We start from the raw sequence: 17,882 nt of genomic DNA on the forward strand, positions 1-17,882 counted from the left end.
GCTGATCGCTAGGTCGCGGCTTTGATTCCCCGCTGCGTGGGGGCAGAATTAAAGAAAAAGAAAGCATATTTTGGGGGGGTTTACGTGCCAGAACTTCGATATGATTATGAGGCATGCCGTAATAGGGGCCTCCGGATTAATTTCGGCCTCCTGCGGTTCTGTAATGTGTCCCGATTCGCGGTACACGGACACTTTTTTTTCTCTTTGCTTTGTTTTTCTTTCTTTGAATTTCGCCCCGATCGAAGTGCGGCCGCCGCGGCAGGGATTTGATGCCACGACCTCGTGGTTTACTCAATGCAAAAATGCTCGTGATCATTCAAAATGATCATTCCCTCTTTTTTTAATTTTTTTAAGGTTTAGGAATATTGCCTCATTCTATGATTTCACGAATGCTCCATCAAGTTGTGCGAAAGAAAGTATGTTCGTGAATATATTTTAAAGCTGTTGAAAGATGGGGGTGGCGTAAGATACTAAAATATGCACGCAGAAAAATAAATTGTGTTGGTACTTGCGCCACCCTGCTAATAGCTGGCATGCAATGTCGTACGAGTATAGCGGTAGCGTAATTTCTTCGAGCAACTTAATTCACGTAAACTTCGGAAGCAGGTTCAATCGAAGGCGGCAGCGGGCTGAAGAAAAAAAAAAAAAAGCTCCCTGTTATCTAGAAACAGTGTTGCCTGTCTCCACTATTCCAAGATTGTTAGCGCTTGTGTTGCTGCGGCTAAATGTTGGCGATCGTTTATATAGCGCCTACGTATATACAGAAATGTGGGTGCCGAGGGCAAACTTTAAAAAGAAAAGTTCGCGCGGAATATCGTCTACGATGGCCATCCAATCCACGCAAAGATTCCTACGTATTTAGACTGCACTTTACCCTCTGTCTCGGCCTGTATACACGGGAAATTGCCCCTCGAGGCACTTTGTGTGTATTCGCAGGCTTCTTTAACGCTCGGAAAAACACTTTTATGTAGTACGTATTGGGCAACGCAAAGCTTTATCGGGAGTTTTCCATGTCGCTCTACAATATTCTCATTGACACTTTTAATCTAATTATAATATTTGAGAAGTTCACGATATACTGTAAGAACACCGCCCCCTACCGCTCTGTAGTGTATGCGGTTTGGTCTTGCTCGTCTCTATTTCTTTCTATTTCCCCCTTCCGCTCTCTTTCTCTTTTTATCCCCCCTGCGCCCCGTGCTGGGTAGCCACCGGAACTGCCTCTGGTTAACCTCCTAACCTAACCTCCCTGCCTTTCTATGCATCCTTTTCTCTCTCTCTCTCTCTCTCTCGTTAATTCAGACTAATAATTTAATTAGGCGGAATGAAAAAAAAAGACGATTGAGTATGTCCAAGCGACGGCAAACAACAATACCTTTGTTCTGCCCAGCTACGTCGCATCTGCATATGTTTACATCATTTTGGTGCTTGATAGTTGGAGCACCCTGTATATTCTGCGCGTGCGCGAACATGATTTCGCTGACAGGCGTCCGAGACTTACTAGTTATACGCTTGCACAGGAGTGAAACAGAGTCGCATGCTTTCACCAGAATTTGTATCGCTGGAAACTTTCCGCGTTGAAATCCGCTGTAATGGCGCACGAAGGACTACGTAGGTTCATATGTATATTTATAGTGGTCTCTGCTTCTTAGCAAGACTTAAGCGGCTAATTGTTGCACAGTTCCGCGTTGTCTAACGCAGCCAAGCTTTGGCCTTAGACAATACGGCGTCACGCAAGGCATGTATGGTTGTCCGATATCCGCCGCTGCCGTCTACGTAAGCCGATCTAGATAACACTAAGCCTAACGCAGCTTGCCGTATAGTCCCGACGACTTCGATGCATACACTCTATAGGCAGGTAAGCCTATAACCTGAGTCCTTTGTTTAACCGCGGTGACTGATTATCCGGTAAATCTGCCCAGCTCATCCTTGTGTAACCGAACTGCTGCAGGAAGTAAGAGGTGCACGTTCCTTTTCTTCGGTACACGGCGAGATTATATGTACGCGGGGCTGCTGTAGCTATAATGTCGACTTGTTTGTTACTCGGGGCAGACGGGCGTGGGCCGAGTGGCCTTGCGTTACCTGCACGTGCAGCAAATGACTTTTATCCTCCTACGGATGCACCGACGGATGCGCCTGTTAGAGCCGCCAAGTGCACAGCTATCGCTGTCAATCTGTTTCGATTTCCTCGGCCGTCTGTTTCTTCGTGGTCATTGTGATCGCGCGTGTAACTGTCGTCTGCAATATACGGCGTCTGACGTCCAGGATATGCGTCGTCTGCTCTCTGGCGCATGCATTGGGGCGTCCAAGCTGTAATGCGCCCGCAAGCCCCCTAAGGGGCTTAACCAGTCTTCTTCTTTCGGAGGGGAAATGACTGGTCTGGGGCAGGTCTCATAAACACAGTGAAACGCTGTTTAATTTCAGGGGGCGGGGGTTCACTTGCCCGCTCTACCACCCCCTGGCTACGCCCCTGCGTTCATGTGCTCGCACATTGATGCAATTCTTCGTGTTTTCGGGGTCAGTGCTACTCGGAGAGAGAGGGAAACAAATGAAGTACAGGCAGGCTAACGAGCGAAAGTCCGGTTTGGTATGCCCTGGACCTCCGTGGCCCTGGATTGGCGGAAACGTGATTTAAAGAGATAGGAACGTAGAAAGACGAGTAAAGGAACGGAAATTGGCGCGTAGCGTTCAGAGTCTGCACACGTCACTGTAGCACATCCCATCTCGCAGCCTCGTTGACTGCAGGAAGGGAAGCAGCGCTCTGGCTGCCTTTAGCGCATACACCCCATGTGATCACCGTACTGTATGGTGTGTTTTGCTCTGAAAGTGGACAGGAACCTAGCGTCTCTAGCGCGCTACAGCATCTGCCTCTGCGTACTCGCAAATTTAACAAACGTGTATAAGGCTGCGAACGCGATTTTGGTGGGGCAAAGAAAAAAAAAAATCTCGCTTACTCGACTCTTCCGGTCAAACCAGCGCCCGAGCTCTTCTATGCTGTCTCGTTCCTCAGTGACTAGCTTTCTTTATTGTTGTACTGTGGGACGCTTCTTCAACATGAACCCGTCAACGAGGAAATTCACGGAACAACGAAGTTATAATTATCTCGCGGTTCTCTTGTGAGTGGTGTGGGTGAGCGATATTTATAGGAAGTCGCCCGTATAACGAGTGCTTTCGGGTGCCCCACGGACTTCGTTATGAAGGCGCTTGACTGTGAACCCATCACGCGACCGTTTTCATCACTGCGCGCTGGTGCAAAATGAAATTACGAGAAAATTCCATTGACGGGTCTGTGTGTGGAAATCGGCCGCTATCGGGCACTCTGAGAGCGGTCGTCAGGCGTACACTCTATATAGGTGACGTAACCCAGAAAGAGTGCAGGAAGAGCTGCCAAGTATAGAAAATAGCAAAAAGAACTGGAAAGGTGTGTGTGTAGGGGGGGGGGGGGGGTAGAGGCGTAGTGAGGGCTGTCACTTCTTTTTTTTTTTTTAGCGAGCGCTGATAATGGACCACCATGAGGTAGGCTTAAGCGGCGTTGCTCCCAGCTGCTGCTGCTGCCTTACATCAGGCGCGGCCCCATTCCGTCACTTCGCTTCGCGCCGCTGACGCATGACGTCAGCGTATACCGTAGCTCCGTGAGGCCCATTCGAGCCACAACCGGACAGGCGCCGTTGTGTCTTCCTGCGTTTGTGTCGTCTCGTTCGTCTCCCGTATCGACGCCTTGCTGTTTGTTTATATTACCTTTCTGTCAGCCCATTAGCTGCGTTGGCGTCGCCGTTCCGAGGTGGCTCTGACGTAACGCGTGCCGTTGCGCAGCTGTGCGTTCTTTTCGCCGCGTTTTTCGCGCTTCGCTGGAACAGCTGTGTCGAAGGGCGCCCTCTGGGAGCGCCTGCGGGGTCGCGTACGTGTATTACATAGAAAGCGAAAAAAAGATCCCCGTGGCAGTTAAGGGGGCAACACTACTCTGCATATGTGTGAGCGCCGGTCTCGGAAGACGAGGCGACTTCATTTACAGGGCGAACACCCACGATAGACGAAGCTTCGATGACATCTGGCTAGCGTGCGAGAGGGCTCTGGGGCCGAGCGGCGCAAGGTCGTCGGAATAAGTGCCGGCCGTTACGTGGGCGCTTGCCTAAACTCACCGGCCGCGTTAGGATATGTGGAGTGTGTCACGAGATCGAGAAGCCAAGCGGGTTGTCTTAACGTGGTATACTCGTCTGTCTTTCCCGATAGGCATTCAATGTGCTGGAAGTAGAGTGACTTCGTCCAACTCGCCGGCGCATCACTCACGCTCCACACTCGCGTCCACTCGAGGTGCACCGTCGGCGTCTCTCGCTGTCGCGTCCACTCGCACGCACCCTTCGTCACTAGCTCGCGCCCGCGAAATGATTCTGGAGCGAGCCGTGCTCGTGAACGATTCCGCCTTCGTATAGCGCCACGTGTGTATATGTAGTGTTACCATTCACTGTTGTGCGATGACGATGGAAACGGATGCCGAGCGCCCGAGACACGACGTGCCAAATCTTCACGCTCGTCAACGTGGAAATGCTTCTCCGGCGGGTGTGTGCGACGGGATTGTGTACCAGGTGCCAATCATACTCTCCTTTGCTCTGCTTTCACCCGCTCTACGCCAGGGAGTGGTTTCTCTCCCGATTCCTGTGTGTGGGTTCACCAGTGCGTTGGCGCGACGGGACTTGCGGCTCGCCACCCCTACACCAGTGAGTGGGCTTTCTCCGTATCCCTCCGTGTGGGTTGACCAGTGACCATTGTGCTGACAAGGCCCTCTACCAGGGGGCGAGGGAGAGTGAGGTTACCCGGATGGCGTAGGACACAAGAAGGCCAGCGAGACGCCGCGAACAGATCGTCTCGGCCCTTGCGTGCAGGAGCGCGCACGCCGACCGTTTGTGCACTCTTTGTCTTGGAGCGCACCGCTCTCCCGTAGTGATGCATTGAACTTCCGTTATTTGTTTTTACATCGTCTCGTCTTACCTGCCGAACCCTCTACGACGTTCCGTGTGATTCGATCTCCAAGCAGACGCTGTTGAAGGACGCCCAGACCCCGTCCCCGTAACAACTGGTACGAGCTCGTAACAACTGGTGTCAGCCGTAACAACTGGCTTAGAACGAGAAAGGTCAGAGCAGTGCGGGCAGTGCATCACGGGGACTAACTACGCGTTAATTGCGCCAGTCATCGCGCAATGCCTCGGAGGTTCCAGGAATGGTGAACGGCACGGAAACAGCGGAGGCAGGTCAAGTCAGGCACGCAAAGCGTAAACGTTGAAGCTATAGTGCGCGCGTACGAAGGAGACGGTTTAGAATGGCGCATTGTTCTGCTGCCACTAACAGGTGCGGACAAACGAGCGAGACGAATACGCGCATGCTACACGTACAAGCCTCGACTTTTGTGTTTTACCGGGTTAGCGGAACAATAACAACAAAAACAATAATAAATACAAAAATATTTCCCAGCTGGATGCCAATCTGCATGCGCGACTCGTACACATCAGACACAGCCTATCGCTGCACAAGCGAGCTCACGCACCACGCGGAAGTACTATGGCGGTTTAGCCGCTGGCTCTTCTTGGTAGTAATTCATCACAGACGCCGTCCGCACGCTCTCGATGACGTCATGCGGCCGCACCCGTACTTGCTCCTAGCTGACCTCCAGCGTGGAGCCGGTGCAAGTCACGCGGGAAACGAGAACTTGCAGATGACTGACAAAGGAAATAACCGTTTCGAGAAGGCGTTGTCTGCTCGGTGGCGAAGATAACTTTCATGATCATTGAGAAGTGCGTTTCGAACACAAAGAACTCAGAAAAAAGAAAGAAAGAAAACGGGAATCCGATGCGTGTTGCGTTCTCGATTAATAATTTGCAGTGAATATAATACCCGTCCGGAGCACGGCGGGGCAGGCTTCGGGGGCAGAGCAACAATGGGCACAGTGTTCGCGGTAGCGCCCACTGTCTCTGGCGTCCCGTCGCTGCTCTCTAGTTTTGCCAGGCTTCCATCCCGGCCACGGTGACCGCATTTCTATGGGGACGACGATGCAGAAGGCGCTCGTGTGCTTTAGGTGCACCTTAAGGAACCCCAGATGGTCAACACTATAATCAGCAGTTGCGGAACAACTACAGCGGTGCCTCTTAATCGTGCAGGTCGTGCTTTGGCGCTTGAAACACCGCAATTTAATTCGCAATCGCACTGTGACGCTGACGTCAAGAGGCATCAGGCAGGCAACCGCCGCGGAGTGCCTTGAATCCCTCGAAGGATGTTTTAGCCGCAAAAAAGCACTTGTGTCGTGAATACGGGAAGCGCGTTGTGGGAGTGTACCTACATAATGCAGGAGCCCAAAGGCATACTACGTTTCCGCGTGCGATTACGACGCGTCGCAGCCGCGAGGCAGATTCGACGCGAGTTCGCGACGCGTCAGGTTTCAGCAGTCGAAGCTGCAGCTTTGGGATGCGCGTCGCGCGGATATAGTTTGCATTGACGTCATCGCGGCCGCCATCTTGTGGCGCTACAGCAAGTCGAGGAATTGATTCCGTGAACAAGAAGCGTGGCAGCACGACGGCCGGGCGACAAATCCATCACTGCGATAATCCGGGGAAAACAAGTTCGGTCTGCTTTAAAAAAATGCGAAACAATGTACGCGCGATAATAGGATGCACGATATGTCTTCGCGACCGCCTTGCTCGGGTGTACACTGGCACGGCTGCTCGTCTCCGTGGCTTCGCGCGAAAGCTGTCCGTTGAACGCCGCCGCGTCCCGCGGGTCTCGCAATTTAAACGGACAATAAAGAGAAAGCAAAATATACCAATTTTAGTTGTACCGGTAGTAAATAACGTTTCTGTGTACTGTGCACCGGCATGTACTATGCGCCAGCTTGCCTCGACGTCATAAAGAGTTTGACGACGTCTGCTCGGGCCAATAATGTATCTTTTTTTTTTTTCATCTCTAAACATGGATTACGTTGTATTCTGACAGAGCCAAAGACGGAAAACAGCAAGTTTCGAGGACGTTTACTGAGCCGCGAGCGCCGGAGTAAATAGTTTGAGTTCCGTGACGTTACCGTAACTAATCGGCGCTTGGGTTTCGGCCCCCGAAAAATAAATAAATGAAACGTTAACACCTCCATTTTTCTCTTCTAGTAATCGCGCGATTAACGAGGAAAAGTGTTCCGAAAAGGTGCACGCACATAAATTGATGGTCCACAGTGGCGCACCGTTTCCCTCGAGTGACCCCCCAAATTCACCAAACAGGCGTGTCCATCCGTATACTTCCGAGCAAGGAGAAGGTTTCGACAGGTTGCAGCTGTCGACGGAGCCATCTTTCCGACTCGTGGTCCGATGGATTTTTCGTTCAGACTGACTGCACGTAGTCGTGGCGGACGGTTTGTGCTCAAGGTTCTGCGACTAATGCCAGCTGTCCAGCCGCTGTTATCACCGCCGTTTCGCCACCGCCGTGGTTCTTAAAAGCAAATGCATACCGGAGAGACTGTGGGCATATATATATATATATATATATATATATATATATATATATATATATATATATGGGTCTTGTATGATTGCGTAAATGACGTTTGAGACCGTGTTTATGCGTTTGCTTTTTTGTTGTGTTGCCCACACTGCGCACAAACTACGTGCCACATATCCGATGGCCGAATAATTTCACGCGCCACGCATTCCCTTAAGCGTTTTGTGTGCTTTAGGGCTTACGTGTGAGCCGGCGTTATTCTATGTACGGGCAGGTTTTATGTCGCGATTCACTCTGACGCTGTTGGCCTTTACAGTTTGTGTCTACACTTGAATGCGTTTTGGAGCAAGTTTTCGAGTCTGCCGTTAAGAGGCATGCCCAAGATTGCCGTCTTCCACTTTGGGCATGTTACGCGAGCAGGTTTCTCAGCTTTCTGCGCGGTGGCGCGTCGAATTAAACGGGATCACGAATACGCCGAACGCATCGTCGCAACCATTCTTTCGCGTGCGCAAATCGACTGTATATTTCCGTACGTGCGGTTGTTACAGACACATAGTGGCCGTGTTGTGGCCCGCCATACTGAGACCCCCCCATCCGTAAAGTATATATACTGCAACGCGCCCGTCGGTATTGCAGCGGCGACATTTTTTTATTTTTTGTCCCCATCGCCGGCAGCAGCAGCGAGCGAAAAAAAAACTGGGACCGAAGTGCTATCCATCTTTCTCTACCGGCGGCAGGTGTATCCGTTGACATTGTGCGTCCCAGCCGGGCCCGCGTGGAGGAGCAATCGCTGTCGGTGTGACTCACGCTCGCATCAGACGGGAACGAGTACAGCCGGCTGCCGCCGCGCTGGATTCGCGCCTCTCGCATTCGTGGCGACTGTATCGCGCGCACACATACATCGCGTGCCCGCTGAAAAAACCGCGGCGAAATGCTGCGCGCCCGAGTCGGCGGGGCACAAACAGCTGCTCGCCCAGCGTGGAAACGACGCGCTCCTTCCGCTGTGAACTTGGCAGCTGGGACGCGGCGGGAGTTTTTTGTTTCGGACGAAAGGCTGCGCAAGTAAAGGGCACGCCGCCCTTCGACGGCGTAAGAGAATAATAATGAAAGGAGAACTTGCGTCGCGAGACGTTCGTTTGTCGTTAAGGGTTCCGCGATGCGGATAGTCATCTTTTCTCGAACGTGCCATTTCTTCGGTTACGTCCGCCGCTCGTGCCGTGTTTTTGAAGCGTTGTCGGAGCGCGTTCGCCTCGTCGTGTTTAACCGACATTTGCCGTACATAAGGAGCTGTGGAGCGACCCTGCGTGTTTTACTGCACTCGGAATTCTGAGCTCTCGTAACAAAGCGCGTGTCGACGGTAGCCTGCAAAAGGAGTGCCTTCATCGAGGCACATAAACAGTATAGACTTCACATAGTGACAGAACACAAAGGAGGAGGGTGGGCATGGTCATGGAGAGGAGAAGGGGGCGCGCCGCGGCATACCCCCATGCCTCCTCCCTGCCCAAGTGGCCCCTTGACGAGATTGTTTAGGCTAAAAGAAACTCGCGCGTGTTTTGTCGTGTTCTCTGTCGTAGTCAGTGTCTCGTTTATGTCTACTCATTACGCTTCGTTAAATTCCGTAAGCATCATTTCGAGTGGCCATCGATTTCAGGGCGCGTTACATGCTGTAAACTGCTGCGCGAGTCACCTCTCGGTGCGCGCGCACATGTCACGAAGTTGTGTACTGATTGTGTACTGACGATGCCACCCGCATAGGTGGCGAAACGTCTATGTTTTTGTTATACTTTGTTGAGTAAAGCCAGTGTAAACAACACTTTGAAGCATGTCACGAAGTGTACGCAATGTTGCATTTACTGCGCTGAGCGTACACCGGCTAAAGAAACTTGGCGTGCGTTCCAAACACCGCCGACGTCTTCATCGTCGCCGTGACCCTCCCCTACAGGACGAACGCCTCTCCCGGCGACGCTTAGTTGGCGTTGTCTTTCGTCATCTGAGTGCATGTGCACTGTGCCTGTGAATTTCCTATATAGTCTTCGTCGCACCATCTAAGTCCTTCTCCGTCCTTGAGGGCGCGTGTCGTTTCCCTTGGCTCGCTTTCCGTTACTGTAATTTAAATATCTGCTCGGCACGTTGCAGAACCGGCCCGACTCCGCTTCTCCCTCGTAATCTCCACAGTGATATCGTCTCTTTCGTCTGCTCTCTCTACTCCGTGTGCAACGCTACCGCCGCCGTTATCTGGCGGCAGTGTGTTCCGTCAACGCGTGCCTGCATCACTTTCCCCGGTGGCGACCAAGTGTATTGGGCTTGTTTGCTGGTCGTGGATTTATTACGCTCACTATGGGGAAAGGACAAAATGAAACCGAGCGAAATGGGTGATGGCTTTTTAACTGTCTCACCTTCCGATGCAAACTTCAAACTGTCCCGCTGTGATGAAAAAAATCAAGAACAGAAGGCATGGAGAGAAAAGGCAGGAAGGACACTCTGAAACAGGTGGTGCGAGAACGCAAAAAAAAAAAAGAACGCGGCACCAAACGTGGAGACAGCGACACATATCGGCCGGAAAAAGAAAAGTACATTTCTGGCATTGTTTGTTTTTATTTTTTTAAGAACGATCGCGCTAGGCGGGAGCGTTCCCCGCACGGTATGTCTGGTCGGATGCGACGTCGCTGTATACATATATCACTTCCAGCGCAACTGGTGTGCTATTCAGGCAGGGGGCTTTCATAGCGTGCCATATTGGCGAATTCGATTGCACCTGCTTGCCAGCTTTGATTGGCTAGCAGAGGGCTGCTACGGTGCCGCTGATCGGCTTAAAGCGCCGAGACGTCGCAATTCCACAACACGGCGGAATCTGGAATCGATCCAGTATGGTGCACGCCTGGTCTGCGATGAATGAGGGAGAGCGAGAGACTGACGTATTCCCGTTACGGCGCGAGTACTGTTTGGTGAACTGGGGATGGGAAAGCAGGTAAGGCTAAGGCATGGCTCACTATGTAAGCTCCCTATGGGAAGTGGTGCTAGTAATTGATTATTTTTTTTTTACATTTCATTTCATTTATTTTACCCTCAAGGTACATAGTACATTATAGAGGGGAGGGGCTAAGGGAATACAAAGTAAACATCGGTAAAGGTAACTCAAACAAAAAAATAATTATAACAGCAGTAATAATTGCTAATTTTGAGTTGACATCCGATGATAATAAACAGAGGTACAAAAGATACAAATACAAATGTGATGTACACAATGGTAAAGAGATTAAAAAAAACATAATATGTACAGTAGATTTACAAAATGCATTGTTAACTTTTTGATCATGATGCTGATGAAAACTTATGAAAACGCTGCAATAGAGAAAGGTACATACACATAGGCAAGACAAATGGTGAGTATATTACAAAAGTTCATTTTCAAGTGCGTTTCTAAACATAAGTGGATTAATTATACCTGTTAATGAAGGGGATAAGCTGTTCCAGTCTTTGCTAGTCATTGGTAAGAATGAATTTGCGCCCATGATAGTATTGAAATGAGATATGCTAACCTTCTGATTGTGATCACGACGAGAAGAAATGAAAGGTGCTGGCCTGATCCAAAGAGTGTGTAAAAAGGTGTTATGATAATAGATTTTGTGAAAAAGACAAATGCGTGAGTGTTTTCGGCGGTCGGATAAGAGAGGAAGGTTCAATAAACATTTCATGTGTGTTACGCTTGCTGTCCGATTGAAGTTATTTAAAATGAAACGGGCTGAACGGTTTTGTATAGCTTCCAGCGTATGTATTAGTGTTGAATGCCAGGGATCCCATATTGATGAAGCATACTCAAGTTGCGAGCGAACGTAAGTGGTATATAGTAATTGTTTTAATGATGATGGCGCACGAGAAAAATTTCGGCGTAGGTACCGTACCCTAAAGTGCGGTTAGCTTTGGACACTATGATATCAATATGCGATTTCCAAGACAAATTGTTAGTTATGGTTACTCCTAAATAACGATACGAGGTGACACATTCAAGTGATATATTAGTGAGAGAATAATTTGGAGAACTAGAGTTAGTACGAGAAACCCTCATAGTTTTGCACTTCTTAATGTTAAGTTGCATTTTCCACGTGCTGCACCAATCAGTTATTTTATTTAAGTCGGTTTGTAGGGCTGTTACATCGCAGTTATTGGAAATTTTGCGGTATATCACACAATCGTCTGCAAATAAACATATTTTTGATGAAATATTAATAGGTAAGTCATTAATGTATATAAGAAACAAAAGTGGGCCCAGGACAGATCCTTGAGGGACGCCTGAGCCGACAGGGGCTAGAGAGGAAGTACATTCATTAGCAGAAACAAACTGAACGCGCGATGTAAGGAAGCTACAGATCCACCTAAGTAGTGTAGGGTCAATGTTTAAAATGCTTAGTTTGTGTAAGAGTAGAGCATGACACACCTTGTCAAATGCCTTAGCGAAGTCCAAAAAAATACAGTCCGTCGTGAAGCCTGCGTCAAGGTTAGAGTGTAAATCGTTTGTAAATGTGAGAAGCTGTGTTTCGCAAGAGAAGTTTTTTCTAAACCCGTGCTGGTGAGGAGTAAAGAAATTATTATCGTCAAGGAAGTTAATGAGATGCGTGTAGATTACATGTTCCATAATTTTACAAGGTACTGAGGTAAGAGAAATTGGTCTATAATTAAAGGGATTATGAGTGTCACCTGATTTGTGTATGGGAATGATTTTTCCTGTTTTCCAATCAAGCGGAAGCATGCCAGAGTTATATGATTGCGAGAATAGATATTGCAATATGATAGATGAATATTCAACTGTGCTAATTAAGAATTTGGTGGTGATTTCATCGACACCGCAGGAGGAAGTAATTTTCAAATTTTCGATTATTTTTTAAATTCCTGTTGCATCAAATATAATAGGGTCCATAAGAGGAAAGTTACAGCCCTGTAAGACGGGACATTCGTTGTTAGGTGCGGGAGAGGAAAATGATTGCACAAACGCGCTGTTCAAGACGTCTGCGCAAAGATAGCTGGGAACCTGACTACCAGACTGTGTTAATGCAATCTTATTTCCACGTTTACATTTTACTACGCTCCAAAAGCGCTTTGGATTTGTTTTTAGTAATAATGGCAGGGTTTTGCTAAAAAATGTGTGCTTAGTATTTTTAGCAGTGATTGAGTAGTTGGAGGCAGCGTTTTTATATGCAAGCCAATGTGCAGGCTTTTTCGTCCGTTTTGCAGTGCGAAAAAGGCGTCTCTTCCTATTTGAGAGCATATTAAGAAATCTGTTATACCAGGGGGCTTGATTATGAGAATAAACGCGCTGGAGTGGAACATGCTGATGGATTAATTCTAAAATTTTAGTCTTGAACATACACCAATTTCTTTCAACTGATCGTTCAAAAAACTGCGGTAAGAAGTCGTCAAGAAATGAACATAGGCTTGAGTTTATGGCAGAAAAATTGGCTCTTTTGAAGTTTCTAATTGTCTTTAGTTGTTTGCATTGATACTGCTGGGGGAATGTAAGCGTGAAGTGCAAAATGTCATGATCACTCAGACCAGGTAAGTGAGTTATCGATGAGACGTTGTCGGGAGAAGTTGTGAGCACGAGATCAAGTAGTGAGGTTGAGTGCCGAGTTATCGCGTTGGTGAGGTGACCATTTGTGAAAAACCGAAGTCAGAACAAAGTGTAATGAACTCATTACATTCAGTAGATGAGGGCTCAGAAAACGGACTGATGGGTGACCATACGATGTTTCGAAAATTAAAATCGCCCATTAGATATATTGGCACTCCAGGATAGCGTATTGTTATTTGGTTCAAGTTGTCATACAGGTCATTGCAAAAGGACAAAGGACTTGAGGGTGATCGGTAACAAACCCCTATTAGTAGCTTTTTAAATTTTACTGTAAGGCAGCACCAGATGATTTCTAAATCTGAAACAACCGGCACACAAAAGCCCTCAAATCGGTCACTGATTGCAAGAAGCACACCACCGCCTACTTTACCGGTGCGATCGCTCCGAAAAACTGCGTATTTATTTCTGCAAAAAAACAACTCAGAGTTGGCTACCCTAGATGACAGCCAGGTTTCAGTTAACGCAATGATGTCAGCGTCACAGTCATCAATAATGGCACACAGTTCGTCCCTCTTTGGCAGAAGACTACGCATGTTCTTCGAGAAAAGCACCGAGCAAGAACACAGCTGAGAACCACCTCCCCGTTCGTTCCCCTATATTTCTTTTAAAGGGAATTCGCGTCCAGAGCGAAGAGTACGAGGGCTGAGGTCGTTCTGTGTGCTATCGAAAGCTTCTATTTCAGTAACAGTATTATGAGCTTCATTGTAAACATACGTTTTTCCGCCGATAATCAATTTATTGTAATGCAACTTGAATGACTTTTTTGTGTTTTTTCCAAATTCGATCAACTTTTTGCGGCAGTGTCTTGTTGCTGGGCAGTAATCTTCGCTTACGGATATTTTTTTTTTCATCCTTTAGAACTTGGCGCTTGGAAAGGACTAAGTCCTTACATTTGTATGTTTCAAATTTTACTATTAGTGGTCGTGCTTTCCCTGTGGCAAATCGCCCGATTCTGTGCGCTCTGGCTATGTTGTTACTTGAAATATCAACTTTTAAAGTGTCGGCAAAAATTTTCAGTATTTTTTCTGACTTGGAATAGGTTTCATCAGCGGAGTCAGGCACATCGTAGAACAACAAGTTATTCCGGCGAGCGCGGTCTTCGGCGTCGTTTAGTCTTGAGTGGAGTGTGCGCGTGTGCTTTTCGACGCGGACTACGGAATCCCGCACGTCGTCGAGATCTGTCTGCTTTTGTTCAATTGCAAAAGTTTGCTGTTGAACTTTTTCTAATCTGGCTTTTATATCTGATGTTACCTGACAAACTGACTCCTGCTTTTCCTTTAGGTCTGATATTGACGTAGCCATAGATTTCTGTAGGGTTTCCATTCTTATAGATCGCTCGTCTAGATCCTTAAGCGTTTTCAAAATTTCTTCCACAGCATTCGAAGATTGCGCTTTTTGCGAACCTGTACTGGGACCGGGATTGCTCTCAACGTCACCACATAACAACAAAAGCAAAGAATAAAAAGGATCAACCAAGGCTTTTGGGCATGGAAGCACGACAAGGAACAGGTCATCAGATTTAAAAGAAGCGTGAGGTAGTTTTGGGAACCTACTAACCTGCACAATGAAGAAAAGCGTGCGTAAGCCCATCGTTGTTTTCCTTGTCGTACCACCATGCCCACTGAAAAGCGATGCAGCCGGGCCTGGTTTTATATCCTTCGCCACCAATGCTGTACACGATCTTGCAGCTGCGCAGTCGTGAACATTGTGCACGTGCACGAATGTGCGCATGTGCTGTCTGGCGGTCGGTAGAATGACGGGCGAAAGGTAGGCGAAGTCGTTCTCGCTTTCCAGAAGAGTCGATGCGTTGCCGATGGGCGGACCCTGGTGCTGGAAAGCCGTAGTCGAGCCGCACTGCCGTGCAGGTACCGAAGAACTGAAGAACTGCACAATGAAGAAAAGCGTGCGTAAGCCCATCGTTGTTTTCCTTGTCGTACCACCATGCCCACATTGCACGAGGAAACTAACCCCCATATGCAGAGATGCAACTTAAGTCGAAGCACATGCTTGACTTGATTTAGATGACGCCTGGCGTTAACGTGCCCAAAGACGCTCACTGCGTTTCCTTCGGCGCGTTCCCGATAGGCGTCACTCGGATCAAGTCAAGCATGTGCTTCAACTTAAGTTGCATCTCTGCATACGGGGCTAAATGTCAGTAAATAAATTATTGCTGACCGCGCTGTGTGCCTGGCTACGTCTGCTGACACCTGAACAGCAGTCAGCAGGGTAAAAATAATAATAATTAGATGATGATGATGATGAAAAAAAACGGAGGAACGGTGCAGCGCGGCAAACTTGAGTGGGGGATGTTGATAGAGACATGGAGAGACTTCAGGAAGAGTGAATAGAGCAGCGAGAAGAAAACTATTTACCTATTCAGTACATGCAAAGCTCCTCGGGGCGTGACGCTGGCTCACACTCCCAGGTTGTTTAGCTGTAGTAGATAAACATAAATACCACAGAATGTGGATGAGGAGACGCCGCCGCTGTATAGCTTAATTGTTGAGAGCATCGCACGCGTAATGCAAAGACGTACGTGGGTTCGTGCCTCACCTGCGGCCCGTTGCTTTTTCGTCCACTTTCGCTTTGATTAACTTACAATTTATTTAATTCAATTTATGAGTACTTGTAATTTCCTCAATGTTGTCCTTGGTGTCTCTGTTCCTTCTTATGATATGACCAACAAACAATCGGGCCCTCGGTTTCCTTTCCTCTCGTTCACAGCGATCTAAGTATGCCTCGTACACTACATTAGCCCGTAGCCGCACCCTACAGTTTTAGAACGACGTTAACGTCTTAGGCCGGCACTTATCCCTGAATGGCTTCATTTCCTCGCGTTGCCGCACGAGGTAATGGATACTCGGGAGTTGCGTCGCTCGTGTATGTATAGAATTTCACTTACTAATGACATTGTGGTTGGTCGGGCACGTTTGGACCTTCTGGTTATTAGGACCAGTCAAGTTGCCTCTGTAGCAACTTTTTTCCTAATGCCTTGGCACTTTGTACCACTTGTTTTTATGAATAAAGGTATATATATATATGTATATATATATATATATATATATATATATATATATATATATTGTCTTCGCCGCAGCATGCCATAAGGTGATTATGCCTGTTACGGCGTCACGTAGTCTGGGCTCGGTTAAAATGAAATTTATATATATATATATATATATATATATAGCTTAAGTACACGGGTGTGTTTGCATTCCGTCCCCAACCGAATGGGCCCCCGCTGTCGGGAGTAAAAACCGTGACCTCGGGATTAGCATAAAAGAACTTGTTCCCCTCGGGATTGCACGTGCTACAAGAACACGTCTTCCTGTGCACTTCCGGGTTCGTCTGTCTCCGCTGTTGCTGTAAAATGTCTCGGTTAAATGCACGCGTTAAACGTACGCAGTTTCACAATTGCTTCGCTAGCGATCATCGCGCAACGGGGAACTTTTTTTTCATCAGGGCGCAGCTGGTATGCACGGAAACCTCGCTTCCCTTTGCAGTTGTTGCGTCATCCCGTTCTGCCCGCGACTCGGCTTGTGCAGATGGTAATGTTTGACACCGAGCCGCGTCGAATATCTAATACTCCTGGAGCAATTTTCGACTAGCGAGCAGCCGTTTTCCTGAGTGATATAAACCTATGCTCGCACGCTGGTATTCGTATAGTTAGGCATTTTGAGTTTCTGCGTTTTACGTGCCAAGACTGCGATATGATTATGAGGCAGGGCCGCAGTATACGGCACTCCGGATTACTTTTGACCACACTGCGGTTCTTCAACGTGCACCCGATTCACGGTACACGGTGCGTTCTCGCCCCGCCGTATGATGCGGCGCATGCGCCGTATGGGCCGGGATTCCATCTCGCACCCTCGGGCTTAGGAGCGTGACGCGAAAGGTACGCACTGCGCCACTTGGACCTATGTATACGACAATAAGGTGCACTCCTTCTACCCCCCCCCCCCCCCCCACCTCGGAGAGGGCGAACGATCACTGCATTGCTGGGCAAGCCTGGCTCCCGTAGCGTCGTACCCTGCTCCGCTGCGTAAGTCCTCGTTTTTTTTTTATATTGCGATAGCAATTATATGGACACTCCAGCCGCATTTCTGCCGTCGCCGTGAAATTCCGTGTGAGTGAAAGCGTATGAAGGTGAGCCGGCGAACGCCGTTCAATCTCGCGTGCGCGGGCGAGGAAGGCGGACCGGATGCGTGCCCTCTCCTGTCGCGCGCAAGGCGGTGGGTCAAGCGAGGGAGGGGGAGCGTTCTTCTCCGGCCGCTGCTGTAGGGTGCCTCGATGTCCTCCTCGCCCGCCGCTCCGTACAGAGCGGAGACAACCGCGGCGTCTACTGCAGCGCCGGCCACGCGAATCGTGGACGCCTTAGCAGACGCATTGGCGGCGACGTAAGGACGGGTTGCCGGCGCTCGTGCGTCTTGAAGTCGGTCTGCGATGTGACCGAAGTGCGTGACCGCGTGGGCGTCATCTTCAAGGCGATCTACGATCTTTGCCGGTAGCTTCGTATGCGCTGGGCTTTCGACGTTTCGTTCGCGTTGAAGCGAGAGATGCACGGAGGTCAATTCGGTTGCTGCTGCCGCGATTCCTTACCCCAGAAGGTTGTCGTTAAGTCACGCTTACACATTCTATCATTGTTAATTTAGTTAGCAAGCGAATGTTTACAAGTTTATACGGCCGATAAAACTACTATCCTTACTTCGTACAGCTATCTACTAATTTACTATCGCAATTGGTACTTCGCTTTTCGGGCGGAACAGCGATTTGTTTTTTGTTTTTGTCC

The 17,882-nt window shown here is 48.7% G+C and overlaps 1 protein-coding gene across 4 annotated transcripts in view; it reads left to right on the forward strand.

Moving 5' to 3' along the window:
* LOC135916780 (acyl-CoA:lysophosphatidylglycerol acyltransferase 1-like) overlaps nt 1–17,882 on the forward strand; it is a 151,504-nt gene that overhangs the window by 12,049 nt on the left and 121,573 nt on the right. The window contains exon 1 of one of the 4 annotated variants that reach the window (XM_070522445.1): nt 14,842–14,996. The exons of 1 other annotated variant lie outside the window; for it this stretch is intronic. In XM_070522445.1, coding sequence (XP_070378546.1) covers nt 14,907–14,996 — 90 coding nt within the window. In that variant the 5' untranslated portion in view covers nt 14,842–14,906. Of the gene's footprint in view, nt 1–14,841; nt 15,001–17,112; nt 17,136–17,882 lie in introns of those variants that run through there. 2 more of the 4 variants (XM_070522448.1, XM_070522451.1) reach the window with 2 other exon arrangements.

This window comes from Dermacentor albipictus, chromosome 7 (assembly GCF_038994185.2).
Source record: "Dermacentor albipictus isolate Rhodes 1998 colony chromosome 7, USDA_Dalb.pri_finalv2, whole genome shotgun sequence".
NCBI classification, from domain to species: domain Eukaryota; kingdom Metazoa; phylum Arthropoda; class Arachnida; order Ixodida; family Ixodidae; genus Dermacentor; species Dermacentor albipictus.